Genomic DNA, 18,122 nt, shown 5'->3' on the forward strand with positions numbered 1-18,122 from the left:
CAGACATTAAACACCGGGGGTAACGAGTAGACCAGACGAAATAACACTGAACAGACAAGACTATAAATACACAGGTAAATCAGCGATAACGAGACAAACACAGCTAGACAAGGATTAACTAATGACATCAAACGAGGACAGGAACCAAACCAAATATGGGCATGGAAACACAGGGAGCACATGGAAACACAAGACACACACAACAGAGGTCTGACAAAAACGAGGACAGCTCAACGAGTCACATTTCATAGAAAATTTTTAATTCAAACTAGGTCTAGGTCAACTAGATCATGACTTTTTGAAAATAGTGCTAACAGTGCTAAACTTAAATGTTATAAAAGTGATTTTCTAATGTCTAAATACAAATCCTAAAGCAAACTAATAACTGTATTGGAAACATCAAATTATTTTTTCACTCCTGATTGACTTGCATAAAGTTTTCTGTGAGTGTCAGTGCTATAGGGAATAGAATACATGAGGGCGACAACACTGTGATCTTGCATACCCCTCAGCAAATGTACAGTTGCGCCCCTGGTGACTAGCCTAGTTGCCACCCCTCCTTATGCTCTTGCCCGCCCTTTGCCACCCCAAGTATAAAATCCTGGACACGCCCATCTATATGACCACTGCAGCTAATCCAGTTGTTCCCACCCTTGCTTCCTCGGTGTAAATGACAACATGAAATGACATAATCTGCAATGTAATCATAAGACATGTTTTTCCTCAGGGCTATTTATCGAATTCATCATTACATTCTCACAGAAATAATGAGCCAAATGTCTATACAAACTAGGTTACTGTAAATGTATTTTGGGATAATTAGTAGTGCTTTTTAAGGCAAAGGCTTCAGCTTCGGGATTCATATTTTATATTCTCTAATGCCATTTTTTGCCACAAACTTTAAAAGAATGAAAAATGAAAAATCCTATAGTGTAACCTTGAAAGAGGGACCCAAGCAATCTATATATATCTCTATCTCTATCTACAGTATATATTAGAAAGATATCAGACATTACAAATAAAGAAATAATAAACTAGTATGGAGATGTGTCTTATTATTTATTATGGGAACATTTCTGCTATGTTCTGTGGCATTTTTGCATCGGGCCCCCATTAATTTCTGACCTCGGATCCAAGCCATATCTAGGCACAGAATAGCACAGGCCTATGGGTTGTGCTATTTTGGCTATTAAGCAACTAGTAACTAATCAAAACACAATAGAAACCTCCTAACAACTATTATTAACAACAATTAATAATCTAGTATCCATCCTGTAATCCACTTTACAGTTTCACAAATCATGATCATAATGCTGATTATAAGCTTATGTTTTTCCACTGTTTATGATCATACACTTCGTACGGTGATTCAGAAATGCACATGATTGTAATAAAGTTAAAACATTTCCAAATTGTTTGTTCCAGTGTAATGCACAGTACACAAATCATTAACTTAAACCACATGCTGTGTTTCAGGGAAACCAGAACACGAAACAATGCATATACAACACGAACCAAACAAGTAAAAAGATGCATTTTCTTTCCAGCTTGCTTCCCATTCATGTCCAAGATTTTGCTCAAGAATGTATGCAGAAGCAAAAACAGTACTTTTCCTGTGTGGAGCGATTTCTTGTGTAAGATAGGGTAGAGTGGCTTCACTGTCGGCCTTATTTGTTGTCCTGCCCAGCACTGGACACATGGGCCATGTAACTCTAGTCCAGTTGTGACCACACAGGAGAGGTTCTGTACAGAGGGGGTCGGCTCCAGAATAGAGACAGATGGACAGAGGGCAGTTCTCACACAGAGAATGGTCTCCACTGTTCCCGTGCTGGCCGCTGCTCACAAAGATCATTGATTTTGACCACGTTGAGTGAAGGGCTCGCTAATATCTCATTTCAGCACCGTCCTCGGCATGACCATGACACCTGTTCGGAGGTCAGGTCTAAAGAACACCTCGACTGGGGAAATCCGATCACAAACCGGTCTTGTTTTCTTTCTGATTATGTAGAGGTTAATGCAATTATACATTTTCAGTGTTGGCTCTCATCCTCGAGAATGAATATCATACTATCAACAGGTTTTCAGTGTAATGCAGTTCAGGGATAGAAATGCACTTTTGAAAATGGTACCAGAAGTGCTAAAAATGCGTGTGTTTGTGTGTGCATATATATATATATATATATATACTACTAATGTAGTAATTTATTATTTACTGAATGTATATTGAATTATAGAACTGAATTATATTTATTTTTTAAATAATATTTATATATAATCACTATCTATTATTGAAAAATAAAAATAATTCAGTAAATACAGATAGATATAGTCATATATTCAGTGTCTATATTCTATCTATATCCAGTAAATATAGACGGATATAGATAGACAGACAGACAGACAGACAGACTGATATCACTGAAGCATGTGTATTATTTAGAATTATAGTTGTATTTAATGCTTATTTAATTTATAGTTTGATTCTAATGATCTATTTAACATAAATGGACAGCACACACCTCATGTCCCTAAAACTTATTCCCATCACTGTGCTTAAAATAATCTTAAATAATTATAAAAGTTCATTTCGGGCGCAGGGTCACTTAAATGATGATTTCTACAGTGATGATGTGTTTCCTTCTGCCGCTGCTCAGTAGGAATGACTCAGATTGGGGAGTTCACCCTTCCTCATGATCAACAGGACAGGAAAGCTGGTCAGAGTGGAAAATGACCCGGCATTTCACATGCTGAACTCAAGACAGGAAATTCTATTACAATAATTGTGTTTTCATCACTTCACTATTTCCTGCCTTCAAATCCTGACACATTTCCCCAACAATTCCTCTTCCTAACTACAGTACATTTACCTTTGTGCCAGTGTCCTGTTTCCAGCTTCTTCAGTTCTTCGCTCCAGCTCTACAAAAAGACAGGAAAGGAGGGATAAACAAATCGTAAACAATAGCATAATAGCTAACAGCTAATGTCATGATCTTTAAGCCAGAGGACTAATGCTGTTCCCATATTGTAGAGGTCAAAGAGAAAGCCATAAACGTCACTTGTTTATATTTTCGAGTTAAAAGGCAGGCATCTTTTCAACATCACTTTCATTCCTAATCGTCAGTCTTGACCCTTGAAGCAACTCATTGTACAGCTGGAGCCCTGTATAAAAAGGAGAGGGGGCAACAGCTACTTTGTAGCGGAGTTGCATGGGAACAACATGACTGGAGAGATCTAGTGGTGTACCACTTACGATTGTGTGGCCAAGCTTTTATGGACAATTATTTTTTTTCCCTCATTTCAATTGTGCTTAGCCTTTAAAACACTTGCTTTGCATAAATGCAAGAGGGACACCAAAATCTGGTGAAAAGGCAGAACAGGAAAAGGCAAGTAAACAGATCTCGAATAAAATAAAAATACATTCGCCTGAGGGATAATAAGTCTGTCAGCTGTGGACGTTGAAATAAAAAACTTGAAATGACTGTCCAGATATCAGCTCAGTTGTACCAGTAGGGCGGATACCAAAGCACATAACTGACTCTTGGAATCTCACAAGTCCCTACATACTTAGAGATTAGACTACAAAGTAATCCTGAAAGAGATAATTCATTCCTTGCCTCTTACTAGCATCTCAAACTCTCTCTATTTCTCCCTCTCACTGCTCTGCAAACAACAAGAGAAGCAAGGAAAGAAATGTAGAGGAGGCTGTGAAACACAGATTGAAATGAAGTGTTCCCTCTACAGGCCAAAACACCACACTACGAAAACACTCTGAATGCACACAGCCATAACAAATAATTTGCATGATCTGCAACAAACAAGTTTAAATAAATAATTATGACATAACTTGAGATAAAATGTATTCTTGGACTTTGCATAAGTGAAAATAACTTGTCTTATCCTGACTCTTAGGGTACAATCTATATCATCAAAGTATTGATAAGTTAGTTGGAAACACTTTGAAATGTAATCTCAACCACTCCTGTCAACCTTCAGTTTTTTCTCTCTTACACCCCAGGGGTAGATTACTCTGCACCACTCATAAACATACCCATAATTCTTAATAATCTCAGCATAGAGTTTAAGCATGCAAGTTCCTTGCATCTCGCCTACAGCCCTCATGTTAAAAGCACTATTAAAATGTGGAGAAAAAAAAGGCCTTTATAAAAACTTCCACCTCTGGCTGACAGGAGGTGGAGAAGAGGGGGGTGTTATGACCCTGATCCTCTCCTCCCTGCTCTCCTCCGCCCCACGCAGCCCAGAGCAGTGTAGTGTTGAAGCAAACATCCCCAGTAAATCTGCCCCCTCCTCCAACATTTCTGAAAAAATTTTGTCCTAAGTGCTGCTGTTCTTCCTCAGCTGTAACACAAATACAGAATGACTCAGTGCAGACGGAGACAGCAGTTCTTGCCCTGTCATGGATTGTTAGGGTGGGCTGTGGGAGGGGGTCTGTCATGAATAGTGTGCATTGAAGCTCTATATAACTATTTCATCTAATATAAAGACTAGAGATTTTGCATATTTAAGTAAAAAATTGTCTTTGTGTAGAACTAACATACCACCATCCTCCTGTAAAAGCTGTATGGATCTATGTAAAATTGGGTTTACAGAAAAATAAACACCTTCCAACTCTATCCAATGTATTTCAGATGGACCGATAAAAAAAAAAAAAAAGTTTACAATTAAATAAGGGTGTTGTAAATGGAATTACAATTATTTTAAACTAGCACATGTGAATAAAATTAATGAAAAAAATGTAATTCCCACGTCCTTGTTTTCTATTGTTTCAGTGAAATACAGCATTCTTTGTAGCCTACTATTCACTCTACATTTAAGATAAGTGATAAGTTGTTGATTTCCGAAATAATTCGCAGCAAAAATTTTGATATTAGGCTATGTCAAGTTAAAAAACAAAACAAAAAAACACTGAGTTACAGAGCGTTTTTGTTACAGAGTTCCAAAACTCGACACAAAATAAAGTTTCAGGCACCGAAATAAACAACTAGACACAAGGACGCTGATTTGCTTAGCTTTTAAACTGCGTTGCACTTCTGAGAGAGAGAGAAGTAAAGACTTATAAACTTGAAAAAAGTGCAAGAGGTACGCCCATATGAAGCGTCGTCTCTTGGCCCCTCCTGCATTTGGGTTAAAAGGAAATGCAGACCGAGGGGTTTCTTATAGGGCAGCACAAGTTTACACAACCAGAACCTAGCTTGTTACAATTTAAAGTATCCGATTCTTTTCGCTGTGTTAGATTTATCCTCGATTGGAAGATGACCACAGCCGTGGTGTCGCCTTTCTTCGACTTCAGCGAACTAATCAACAACAAGGTATTAAAAGAGTGTCTGTGTTGTGGAATGTGGACGACTAGACTTTCCTTCTAGGTTTGAATGGGCGATTTTAGTCGTATTAAGTGACACTGAACTACACCAACTCAATTAGAACTGCTTTTAACATTCTTAAGTCATCTTTAAAGCTCTAATGTAGCAATGAACTAGTAGACGCTTGCAGCCAGGAAAGTTCCCTGCTTGGCTTGTTCTGGAGAATCCATGGCTGTGATTGTACATCATATGTGGGTAGTTGATGCATAATGTATCCATGGACGTTTTTAATCAAGATTTTAAGTAATATGAATGTTTAAGTGAAAGTGTATATCTTGTCATTTCGATTAAAAGACTTCATGCCTAACAGTTCACAAAAATGGTTTTAAAATCTTTTGGCGTAGTATAACACAAGTATTTCATGTCAACTACCCATGGATGTTTCACGTTGCTTCCTTTTGAACTGTTTATCAACTGAAGATTGGAGCAACCGGTTTCACCACCTGCTAAATGAAAATATACTTAAACCTGACGAAACAGTTTTTTTTGTTTGTTTTTTTTTTTTTTAATTAATTGACCTGTTTGGGTGTAAACGTGAATGGTGTATGAATCTGTGCAAAGTCAGGGCTGTCTCGTGATTTCATTGAATTAAACTTTGACTGAGAGGAGTGAGTCAAGCTGGTTCTTAGATATGAGCTTATTTCGGTGGTTAACCCATAACTGCAGTCAGACATCATTTGTCAGTGGAGTTAATGTGTTTTTCTGTCATGTGCGGATGTAACATTTAGATTTGAGTATGCATTTCCATCCAGCTGATTGTCATACAAGTCAAACTCTTTAAATAACTTTATTAATAGTTGTTGTTTTTTATATAAATCATGTGACATGATGGCTAGATAAGTAACTGTGGAAATATTACCTGTCAATATTACAAATCAATGTTACTTTCTAGGATGTAGCCAAATATTTAAGATTTGGAGACCAAAAGTTTAAGAATAATTTATGTCTGTGAGGGTTACGACCCTGTTTTTAGTTATTAGTGCATTGATATATTCCCTCATGAAAAACTTTAAGCAACATTTAGTTTGATAGTGTTGATTCTGAACGTATTAATGCTGTCAGACGTGGTCTTCTATGTCCACAGGTTTCCAGACAGACATAGTCTCACGTCTGATACTGTACGAGTTAGGTTATTACTCGTATCAGACACGCGCAGCAGTCTTGGCTTTTCTAAAGCAGTCAAGCTTTCCTTTAGTGGGCATCGAGCCAAACTAGCAGTTGTTTTGGCCTGTATTTACTTGTGGGTTTAACATGAAGCCAGTGCAAAACAGTTAAGACGTGCCAACCACTTTGTGGTTTTCAAAAACTGACATTTTTCTTTTTTTGTCTTTTTTCTTTTGTAGAACAAAATGCTGAACTACAATAATAACATCCTCAGTACTCCATACCCTGTCTCGGTCCCTTGCACGGGGCCAAGTCTGCCCATCTCCAACCCCACTGGGTGCCTGCTGGACAGGAAGGCTGTGGGGACCCCCTCAACTGGTGGGGTTTACCAGCGCCGACACTCTGCCACTTTGGCTTGCACCAAACTCAACCAAAACCAGTTCTTGAACATTGCCAAGGCAGATCCATCCCTGCTCGGCTCAGGAATGGGAACCACCGGCAGCTGCAACAAAGAGAACCGACTTCGAGACCGCTCTTTCTCGGAGACAGGTGATCGCCTGCTACAGAAGTGTTTGGGCCCTGGAGGCCCCAACAGCCAGGTCAACTCGAGCCGCTACAAGACGGAGTTATGCAGGCCATTCGAGGAGAACGGTGCCTGCAAGTACGGTGACAAGTGCCAGTTTGCCCATGGCATTCATGAGTTGCGCAGCCTAAGCCGCCATCCTAAGTACAAGACGGAGCTCTGCCGCACATTCCACACCATCGGCTTCTGCCCCTATGGCCCACGCTGCCACTTCATCCACAATGCTGAAGAGCGCCGTGGACCTCCTCCAACCCCGTCCCCCCTTTCAGCCTCCAATAAGATGGAGAGGCCACGGCTGCAACACAGCTACAGCTTTGCGGGGTTCCCCAGCTCTGGAGGCTTGAGGGACAGCCCCACCTCGGTCACCCCTCCACCTATATTTTCCCCAGACGAACTGCCCGAGTGGCCTAGCAGCAACCCCTTTACATATTCCAGCCAGGAGCTGGCCAACATCTTCAGCCCCAGCCTGGGCAATGCACCTTTATCCTGCTCCGACACTTCCACCCAGCCACCTTCTTCCCCAACAACCCCTTACTACTTCAGGGCCATGTCAGAGTCTCCCCAACTCTACGAGTGTCCATCCAGTCAGCCAGACTCGCTTTCTGACCAAGAGGGCTACCAAAGCAGCTCGAGCGGAAGTCTGAGCGGCTCTGAATCTCCCGTCCTCGACACCACCCGCCGACTGCCCATCTTCAGCAGGCTTTCCATCTCTGATGACTAAAGCACACTGAGCCAGACCCCATCCCCCTTTCCACTGCATGCAGCAGTCTTGGGCAGAGAGGATGAGACGCTAGCACTCCCTCTACCTCTCGCCATTTCTCCGGTGCCCTAGAAGCCGTAGACTTCCCTCCTTGTATCACGTCTGCTCTGAAACCAATGCAGTGAATTAAGGGATCTTTCTCGTTTTGAATTCTCTTTTTAACCAGAACAAGCTAAAACTCTCCCGGCCTCAAGACCCTTCTGTTTTCCGGGCCTCGACTTGCAGAGCCCCTGCTATGTTCTTGGTGTGATTGTGCCAAACACACAGAGTAGGAAGTGGATTAGCGAAATGCTAATTGTGAGAGGTATGAGACTGTTGTGCCAGGTGCCACAGCTGCAGTCAAGTGTAGCGAAGTCGGTGGCACGGTTATGGGAGAGATCTGCGCCCTTCCCCCCCCTCACAAATTACCACTCTTCTCAAGGACACTCTTTCATAACTAAAGCTCACAAGTGTCATGCTTAGACCTTTCACAACTGTCTTTGTAGACCGGCTTAAAGCAAAAAGAGGAAAAAGAATATGGAAAAAGACAAGTGCCTGGGCTTAAGTGTTGGGGTGAATGGACCACTTTTTCTTTTATCTTAATTTTTTATTTTTTTCGTTCTTGTGGCCTGATTATGTAGCTCTTGTTTTGAGTGTGTGCTCTCCCTCCCTTGAAATTGCAGATTACACCAGTCTGCAGGAAGGACTTCTCTCATAAGGGTTGAATGAGAATGGAGCTCTGGAATATTTCAGGCACATTCAAATGTTCAATCAGGTGCTACATGCTCCATGTCTCATCTACAGCCAGCACAAACCCCTGAGATGGGATGTCTCCACTCAAAAATGAACAATTTTCTTACAATTTTTGTTGTTGTTGTTGTTAGTGCCCCTTTTTCCCATTAGTTGCTGGTTACTTCAAGTTTGTTGGGAAGGAAATCTTGTTATTAGACCTTAAAGAAAAACTCTTTCTTCTGTTCCACCTCAAAATGCCACTTTCCCTCGGGCCAATCAGCAAACAGAGAGAGAATTCCATCATTCCCAAGGTGCAGTTCAACCTCCTGCAGCTTCACTTTAGTTCTTCATGCAAGCACGCTTTTTTCCGTAGATTCTGCTCAGATGAGCACTTTGTAATTTTGTCATCTTTCCACCTCTTGGTTTTATTTTTTTTGTTTTTTTTGTTCATTGTTTATTATTATTGTGGTTATATTATTGTTATTGTTTGAAAACCTTTTAGAACAGAAGGGTTTGCTTGTCACTGCTTATTTAACTTATCAAAAACATATTTATTGGTGATCATATGCATTTTTTTGTTAATTTTGTTTGTATTTATCTTGATGATGATGATGATAAGATAGAATATATTTTCTTTTGTTAAATTATGATCTTCTGTATTAATCTTAAGATTGTGAAGACTTGTCAGCTTTCTTTTTTCACAGTTTAATATATTGTACTACAATGACTTTTGTTGGCAACTACACTTAAATGAAACTTAATTTAAAGCAAAAAAGCAAAACAACAAAATCCTCTGCATTTTGATTTATTTATTGTCATTCCCTTTTCCCAAATATTTGACTGCAAAATCATTACTACCATACAATCATTCCTAGATTTAAAAAAACTCACAGAAGTGTCAGCTTTTTTTTTTTTTTTTTTATAAAGGTAAGCTTAGGCTGTACTTGTAGCAGTTTATGTGGCAGTTAAAAATCTTGTTTAAGCATCAAACAGTGAATTTTTGTTGTGAAAAACAGACTTGGATTATCAAGTCTGAATGCCTGAACCTGGTGATAGATTTGATCTATGAAACAAATTATAAACTTTTTTGATTTATAAACAATTATAAATTGATCCAAGATGCAGAAGTTTAGTGGCCTTAAAACACATGCACCACATTTTAAATACCACCATGAAGTGCTTTTTTTGTTTCGAATGTTCGTTACAAAGGTTTAATGATGTTGCAAGTAATAAACCTACAGTGTTAAAGCAGTTTATTTGGTTTATGGTGGTGGACATGATGAAAGGCAGGCAGTAAATATGACCTAATGGGTTGAAGTTCTGTTGTCCTTGGACATTTGGAGCTTTCGGCTTATATGTAAAGTGCCTCTTTTACACATTCCATGAGCAAGCGTTCTTTGCCTTACATAAAGCTGGGATGCTATTTTTTTATGACTTATTGCTTGTATCCTCAGTGGTTTAAGCAATGATTGTCCAAGTTGGTTAACAGTGTAGACACAAAGAAAGTATCTGAAGAGTTGAATGTATTTTTTTTCATATAAACAGCTATTGTTGTTCACTACAGTAATTTCTATGAGTTTATATAAGATTGATCTCTCTTTTGTAATGACTGATTGCAGTTAAAACCAATAAAAACCCATATTTTTGAGAAAATAAAACCTCTTGGGTATCATTTTTATGCAGTATTCATCTTGTGGTGGATGTGGGGAGATGGATGATTTGAAGTAAGGAAAAAGACACACGTCCTGCTGCCAATTGCAATTAAAACTGAAAGTTCAATAATCGTAATAGTGGTGTGTATATATTACACAAAGGCAGGGTAGATGGTTTTGGCGGCACATGCTACCAAAATGTCTTGAGAATGGTTTGACTGAATTTATACTTGTGACTGACCACTGAGGACAAGAGAACAAAAACTTCTTATTTGGTTAGGACAGCAATTTTCACAGAACCCCAATTCTGGATCATTATGGTTTTACAAATCTCTGTGGATCTGGCATCTGTGATATAGCAAAACAGATGCATATTATCAAACATGTTGACCCATGGTCGACTGTAATGAGGGAGTTCCTATGAGGAGTACAGTCATTGGTAGTCTAGAGAAGGATTGATGGGCTACTGACCTGACTGTGGTCAAACTCCATGGGTCTCTCTGATTACACAGTTCCTAATGGGAAATCTGCTTCTCTGTTTTCTGCTGAAATGGTGATGAATTGGGTTGGAGCAGAAAAGATCTCAGAAGTCATAGCGTGACACATTACATCAGGGCAACCGTTAGAGTCTGGCCGTTATGTAACTTTGTCCTCAAACAGATTAAGTTAACTGAAAACCCCCTTCAAACACGTACAGTTGATGTGACATTAGATCTCACAGGTTTGGTGAAATCGCTAGTTTGATTCTCTATCTGAAGCGATCCTAAACTTTGTTTTCAGGATTTCAGAGGCATTTGTGCTGCTATAAAGTAAGAGTGATAACATTTCAACTCAACAACCACTCTATAGTATAATATGTTTGATAGGCTATTGTGTGTATAGAGTCTATACATACAATTGCCTATTATAATCAAACATATTGGAACACCTAAGTTAGCAGAAATTAATTAAAAAATATATAAATTCTATTGCATTATAACAAATTATCAAACCAAGAGGCATTTATTGTAGAGACAAGTAGACTTCACAAAGAAAACATTTCACAAAAATACGGAATGGATACACTCTCCAGATCGGTCAAACCTTAGTGTTGAATGTGCATTATAAACTACATCTGTGGTTATTTGGTAAGACACCTGTGTGAACTAGCTTCATATACTAAAAATAGCATAATTTGTTTATAAATGCCACTTGGTTACTTTCTTATCTAATGCAATAATGTTCTAAAGCACTTTTTTAATCTCTTATTTAATGTTAGTGTGTCCAAATATTTTCTGGAGCCTTGTTCAGTACATAAATAATGACCATATCTACCAGTGAAACAGAGCTCAATACAGTATGTGTTCAACTTGTTGGCACCCAAATCTACCGAGTCAACAAAACAACACTCAAATTTCCACTCAAAGTTCCTTTTTACAATTTCCATTGTGCAGGTGATGGAAAGACTTGCACCAGTTGCTTGGTATGTTCTGTCAGGTGAACCTATATAAAGAAACCCTCAACCTCCCCATCTTTCCTCCACTGCACTCACAATCTCCACCCTCATGTGTGAGGCCACATCCTGTAAAATATGCCTGTAAACATATAGGTACTTGATGTGTTCTCATCATAAACAGGAAGCAGGTCTCTTTTTCGCTTGCAGTGCGGCTGGAGAGAGAGAAAGAGGGTAGAGCCCAGAAAGCTTCATGTGTGGCTTCTGTTGCCGATCAACCCGAGTCTGTGTAGCAGTGTTGAGAAACACTACTAGACTTTGTAATTCCTCTATCAGGAAGTCCTGGAATGGATTGCTTGATTGTTTGAGTAGTGCAAACAGACAAAAATGTGCCAATTCTGCCCTTTTCTGTATCACTAGCCACAGCTGAACGTGTTTGTGTACATATGCATGTGTGTGTATATGTAGAGCAAGTGGAAGGCCAGGATCAGTGATAACTTCAGATTGAAGAGTAACTTGTGTTCTGTGAAGTAAGGAGTTTCATGTGAACAGATTTACTTTCTGACCTACTGTTCATCATTACACCAAAACAACGAGGAAACATAAGCCTAAAGTGTATAATCAGTGTTATTGTTAAGCTAAAAAAATAACAAGTTGGTTGTGTCATAGACAAATTTTCCATGGCCCCAAAGACATGCAACTGGTTCAACCTTAAGACAGTAAGTATCATAGCGATGTACTAAAACTACTCACACTGAACTGTGTACTCTAAAACTACTCACAATGTACTCTCTCTGCTCACTTAACTCCTGAATAGAGATGCCCTGGCAACTTCAGACAACCCCCTAGAATCATGACAGAATGTTTTGCACTGACAAACTCTTCCTGCAACCCCCTTCCCATTTTTATTTAAAGTGTACACATTTAGTATATGTATTGTGTTGAGCAGCTTGTCCCATCTCAGCCCAGTTATTATGACTGGAAGGTCCACATGTACCTGATTTGAAGTTTAAGAACTTTTCCCCCTGACCACTTATTCTGAAGCTGTGCAGTTATACAATCGTCTGGTCATGAATATTAACCTTGGCCCTCTGGCTGTTTCCATAGTCCATCACATGGTTTCTTTTTACCTCTTCAGAGCAACCTTTGACCTGCACGAAGAGCAGAAGAGTATGATTGAAAAAGGTGTTTAGAAGAAAAGATCTAAAAAATATTGCAGTTTGGAAAAGTTTCAATATGAAGGTGAGCTGGTAGTGGAACCAGGTGCAAAGGAAAGTGTGGTTGCGACTGCACCCAGCCACTGGGTTCTATTTGCAGCATTTCTCTGACTGCTGAAACAGCACAATGAAGCGTAGAGGAGACCGCGTTAGAAAGCTGAAACTGAGCTACTTAACCCTGTCACATCTCTGATCTGTACTGTGCTTAATGTTTGGGTTGGACCTTAGAGTGGGACTTTGGGAGCTTCTGGATGAGATTAAGACAACAGAGAAACTGCACTTTCTGCTATGTAAATACTGCAGCTTTCACTGCAGGACTAAAAACACATCTGATGTGATGCTGGAGGACAAATGCTGAGTCTGATATGTGAAGTTATGACCGAAAAAGGTAGAGGCAGCAATAAGTGTGCTGTTTATTTTAAGTTGTTTTTTTTGGCATGTGTATGCAAAACTGCATATCTTAACACCTTCCGAAGCATAACTGTACAGTGAGGGGGAAGCATATCTCAAACTGTTTGATGTTGCTTGTGACATTTTACGGGCAAGAGATTAATGACGCTGAAGCTCCAAGCCACCTTTTCTTCACGTCCTTCCTGCCTCACATTTTCTCAAACCAGTTTAGACCCAAATTTAACCAATTATTGTCAAGCAACACCAGGCCTTGATTGTTTTTACGAACCCACAAAATCAGTCATCGTCTTTGCTGATATTGAAAGCAACGTTCTTGCAACCAAATTTAAAACTGGATGCAGATATTAGCTGTAACTGGTCATCCATATTGACCATATTTCAACTTCAATGAGAGTTGACCAAAACCAATTGGAGATGTGATGCAAATGAGTGGTGAAGTCTAATGGACATCACATGATCACAAACCTTTTGTGACCTCCATTAATTCATAATATACTATAACATGGGAAAGAAACAGGTCGGTGTGGTCATAAAGGGCAAATTGTAGACTGTGGGTGGCTGGAAACTTGGTCTATTTGTGTGAGTATGTGTAGGTGAAAGTGATGATGACAGAGTACTTGAGGACCCTGAGACCCAGGCCAGAACTGTAACTGAATATTACCAAAGCTTCAAGATCCAACAAGTGTTTCAAACTGAGTCTGGCTCCATCAGAGCATTCCAGCATTAACTGTGTAAATGAAATACAAAAGAATCATTTAAGGAGTCATTTAAATTTCAAACAAGTCAAAGATTCCAGACAATAATTTAAGTATAATGTCTTCTAGCTTTGTCAAACCATTTAGGGAACATTTCACAAGCTTTGTTTCAGGCTGTCATCTGTCTCTTGAGGGCAACGAAACCATTCAACACACATTCAGGCTACAACATGTCAGACACGAGGACGGGAGACCAATGATCTGCTTATCTTCTGGATGAACCTTAAGTAAATGCCTAAAGGGGAATATTGCCTTAGCTCGTTCACACACTCAAAAACACCCTATGTAGTTCTTATCCATGGCGGGACCTTGAGTAAGCACTAAGAAATGACACGCTCTGATAACCTGCTTTCTCAAAATAATCCATGATAACATTGTTGTAACAGACAGACAAATGAAGAACTGATAGCAGCTTTATCTTATGACTGGTTCATATGAGTCATCCGTCTGCTAAAGGCATTGTGAAAAATGTTTGCAAGAAAATTAAAAAGGAAACAGACTGGTATCAGGCAATGTTGAGATGTTCAGTTTATGGTTTGCAGAGGTGATTTTACTTTTAAGGATTCTCACATGCTTCTTCACAACCTCAGCTGACAAGATACTGGCAGGTGATGTGTGAGAAAGCACATCTAGGCCAACATGATACACACACACACATTGCCTGAGGTAAAAAATTGCTCCTTTACTATTCGGAACCTCAGAAAAAAAAAACCTACCTAACCTGAGACTGCATTGGCAAATCTCCCCACAGATTCTCAGAGGCAAACGAAACCAGTCGGGCCTGTTCCTTCCATTCCTCTGTCCTCAGGGCATGCTCACTTGATCAGACAACATGCACAACACAAACATTCTCATCCTGACATAAACACATGTTCAACAAACCATAAAACACAATAAATACAAAGTAAGCTTAGCAACACAGAACGTGTACCATGTGTGTTAGGTGATGGTACTCAGAAATGTCACATTGAAGGGATGTGGAAACTCGAATAAAGGTCATGCTTCAAAAATACAGTCTGGGCAGCCACAGAAAATTCTTTTTACCTTTTTAAACCACTTCGTAACCTTCATTCAATGCGTGTTACGGAAGCAGTTGAGGAGACAGTTGCTAGATTAACACCTTCAGATGATAGGGTTTTAGCACCCACAACTTCTGGTGGAAATTCACATATTCTTGACCGTCTGAGCACACACAAATACAGGAGGACTGAGACATGCTGCTATTTTTGACCGTAAATGAGATCTGGGACAGACAAGAGTAGTGAGCAAGCAAAACGTGATCAAATAGTTTCTTTTATCTGTTTACTTCATTTTCACAGACTAAACAGGAACTTGCTTCTGCTGTGTATAGTCTTACATATAAGATTTAATTTAAAAACATCCCGCCTACAACACATTTCAGGGCATTTCATCATGGTCACGTTGACCACTGTTTGATGGAAAATTCAAGATGAATTCAACTCAAATGGTCACTCACAGCTGTATGGGCTCACTAAGATGTACGGTCACGCTCTTGTGGAAGCAAACACAAAGTGAGGATGGCGTGCTCTATTGTTTAACAGAGGAGATCAGGCTGTTTTTAGGAGCTCTAGCGAGAGGAGACCAAGGAGGTTAGAGGAAGAGCGGCACAATGAAACTCAGAGAGCTCTGTAAATCACTGCTTAAAAAACTGGACATTTCAATATTTTATAAACATTTCAAAACAATGTTCCCACAACGTTTTTATAACCTAAACAAAAAGTAACATCAGCAACATAATTCAATACAGTGAAATGTAGTTCTTGATGAGAAGATGGTTTGTTGTTGATCCTAATGTGCATCACAGAGCCATTGAAGAAACTAAAAATGTGATGCACAACCCATGTACCATATTTCACATTCATAGGAAAATGCAAATGGGACCCAAATGTTGGGAAACCTTTTCATGCGCACTCATACATATGAAATAACAATATCAACAGGAATAGATGTTCATAATGAATTACAACCCTATGGTTCTATGGAGTTTCCCCGGAATAGGCCAGATTGAAGGACTTGAATTTGGTGGGTGGAGTAGGTGTAGATTTGTGGAAAGGAGATCTGGGCTAAGATGTTTGTTTTCTTAAGCAAAATCTCTGCACACTTTTCTGAGCCAGCTCAACGTCCTGTTCTCTAATCTGACAAGAGAACTATCATGTTAAATCGTTATTCCTATGGTTTTCAAGCCCCATCGGACACATGGTTAGAGATGGTCTTTAATTAATTTTAATGAACTTTAATTAATAAAGCTCTTCTCCCGTGTCTTTGCCTTTCATACTCTCTCTTTTCTCCAAAGAGTGATACAAAGGGCAAGAGATTCTCTGGAAAGCACAAATCAGTTTTACTTCCCCTCCAGTTTTATTTGCCAGAAAGAAAAATAATTGTCTCAGTGTGATAGCCTATTCCTTTCTTCCTAAGAGAGTAAAACTCAATTGTCTTCAGAAAGGGTGTGCCCATCTCTGTAGGCCTACAGAATGAGCTTGTTCGCATTCCGAATATAGAGATGCAAGTGGACTAACCAAAACAGATCTTAAGACTGTTGTCTTGTTACATCATAACTTCTACATGTTGCTTAGCTGGCTTACCCTTAACCAGTGAGCTCAGTGGAACATACAAGCAATTCCCGGACTGTGCGCCATCATTTGATTACTTCTCTTCAGCCCTTTATTCAGTTTGTTTTAATTTGGACCATTGCCTGGCTCTTCCCGTTTGTCCTGTTAAATTTCATCCATGTAGTTGCCCAATGTGCATTGTGAGAAACATTTCTTGTTTTTTTGGATGACCCCTTGTGACCTAGGTTGTTTGGTACCCAGATGATTTTGGTCATCCCCTACTTTGTTGTCAAGGTGGATGGGTATTCTGTGGAAATGTCTGTGTTCCTTTTTTTGAATTTCAATCACAAAAACAAGATTTATAGATACCTTAAAACCTTATGACAGCGGCCACTTTTTGTAAAAGCTCGACTCAAGTGGTTTTTCTGCTTACTGAAAAGAGAAAGAAAGGGAACAAAATGACCACAAACAAAAGTACAGAATTCAAATCTACCCAGTATGATATCTATGCCAAAGGCATTGTTAATATAGCCCTATATTCCATTTTTATTTGTTGTTTAGTTTATTTATGCATTCGAAATGTGATTTTTGGAAAATGGGACAGAGTATGACCATGAAAGCCATCAGGTCTGTATTATTAAGTCTACATCGGGTGGTAAAGGTGGGCCTCCCTCTGGGCGCCAGGTGGCTTGGGAATATCTGATATGAGCAGGGAGGGGTTACAGAGATCAGATTGGTGGGGGGGGGGGGGTCTCCAGTGTCCCCTCTAGCTTTGATTTAACCCAAGAAAAAGCACAGTATAAAAAGAGAGGAAGACTGTCTTGAAATGCACACCTTGGTGAAAGCTACTTGTGCATAATGTATCGAAGGTGGGCCCCTTTTTTGAAATGCTGCCAAGCCTGTGGCCACTATTGGCAGTCGCATTAATCCAGAACAGGAGTAATGGCAGTAGAGGAGGAGCCAGAGCCGAAACATTACCTGGCAATTACAGGGGCAACAGGACTGGGGGTTGGGTGGATAGCGCAAGAAAATGCAGAACATATGGGAGGCAACACAAGGGCGGACACCTGACCTAGAGCGGGTCAAAAATACAACTCACTCCCAGCAACCCTAACAGAGTACAGGGAGCATGTGTTGCCTGCTTGGGTCATGTAATGTTTATGTGTAAAGCAGCTCCAGCCCAGCAACATGCAACCCCATGGAATCATCCGAGCCCGACGGCCAAGAACAGCAGCCAACCGTATGTGCAGCCAACATACACACCGCGAATGCTTCAATCAATTTAGAAAGCTATGAGGCGACAATTATCAGTTAACACGCTGCTGAAAGGCCATGTGAAGGAATTCGTACATGGACGTTTTTGGTGAAGATGGACTCCGAGTCCCCTCTACCCACCTGCGATTTTGTACAAGGAGTGGCACCATCCTCTGGTCTCTGTGGAAATTTTGAGTCATAATGGAGGGGTCTCTCTCTGGTCTCTTGTTTTATTTTTACGTGCCAGTGACGCAAAATCCTCCCAGCTGACTGCAAGTTTTTATTGTAAATACAG

The 18,122-nt window shown here is 39.8% G+C and overlaps 1 protein-coding gene across 1 annotated transcript; it reads left to right on the plus strand.

The window, feature by feature from the left end:
- Window positions 1-5,164: 5,164 nt before the first annotated feature.
- Window positions 5,165-10,185, plus strand: LOC306886334 (mRNA decay activator protein ZFP36L1-like). Its single transcript, XM_079443373.1, has 2 exons — window positions 5,165-5,327; window positions 6,722-10,185. The coding sequence occupies exons 1-2, from the start codon at window positions 5,271-5,273 to the stop codon at window positions 7,784-7,786; spliced, it is 1,122 nt and encodes a 373-aa protein (XP_079299499.1). The 5' UTR covers window positions 5,165-5,270; the 3' UTR covers window positions 7,787-10,185.
- Window positions 10,186-18,122: the final 7,937 nt, after the last annotated feature.

The sequence above is a fragment of the Barbus barbus genome (genome assembly GCF_936440315.1).
Source record: "Barbus barbus genome assembly, chromosome: 20".
NCBI classification, from domain to species: domain Eukaryota; kingdom Metazoa; phylum Chordata; class Actinopteri; order Cypriniformes; family Cyprinidae; genus Barbus; species Barbus barbus.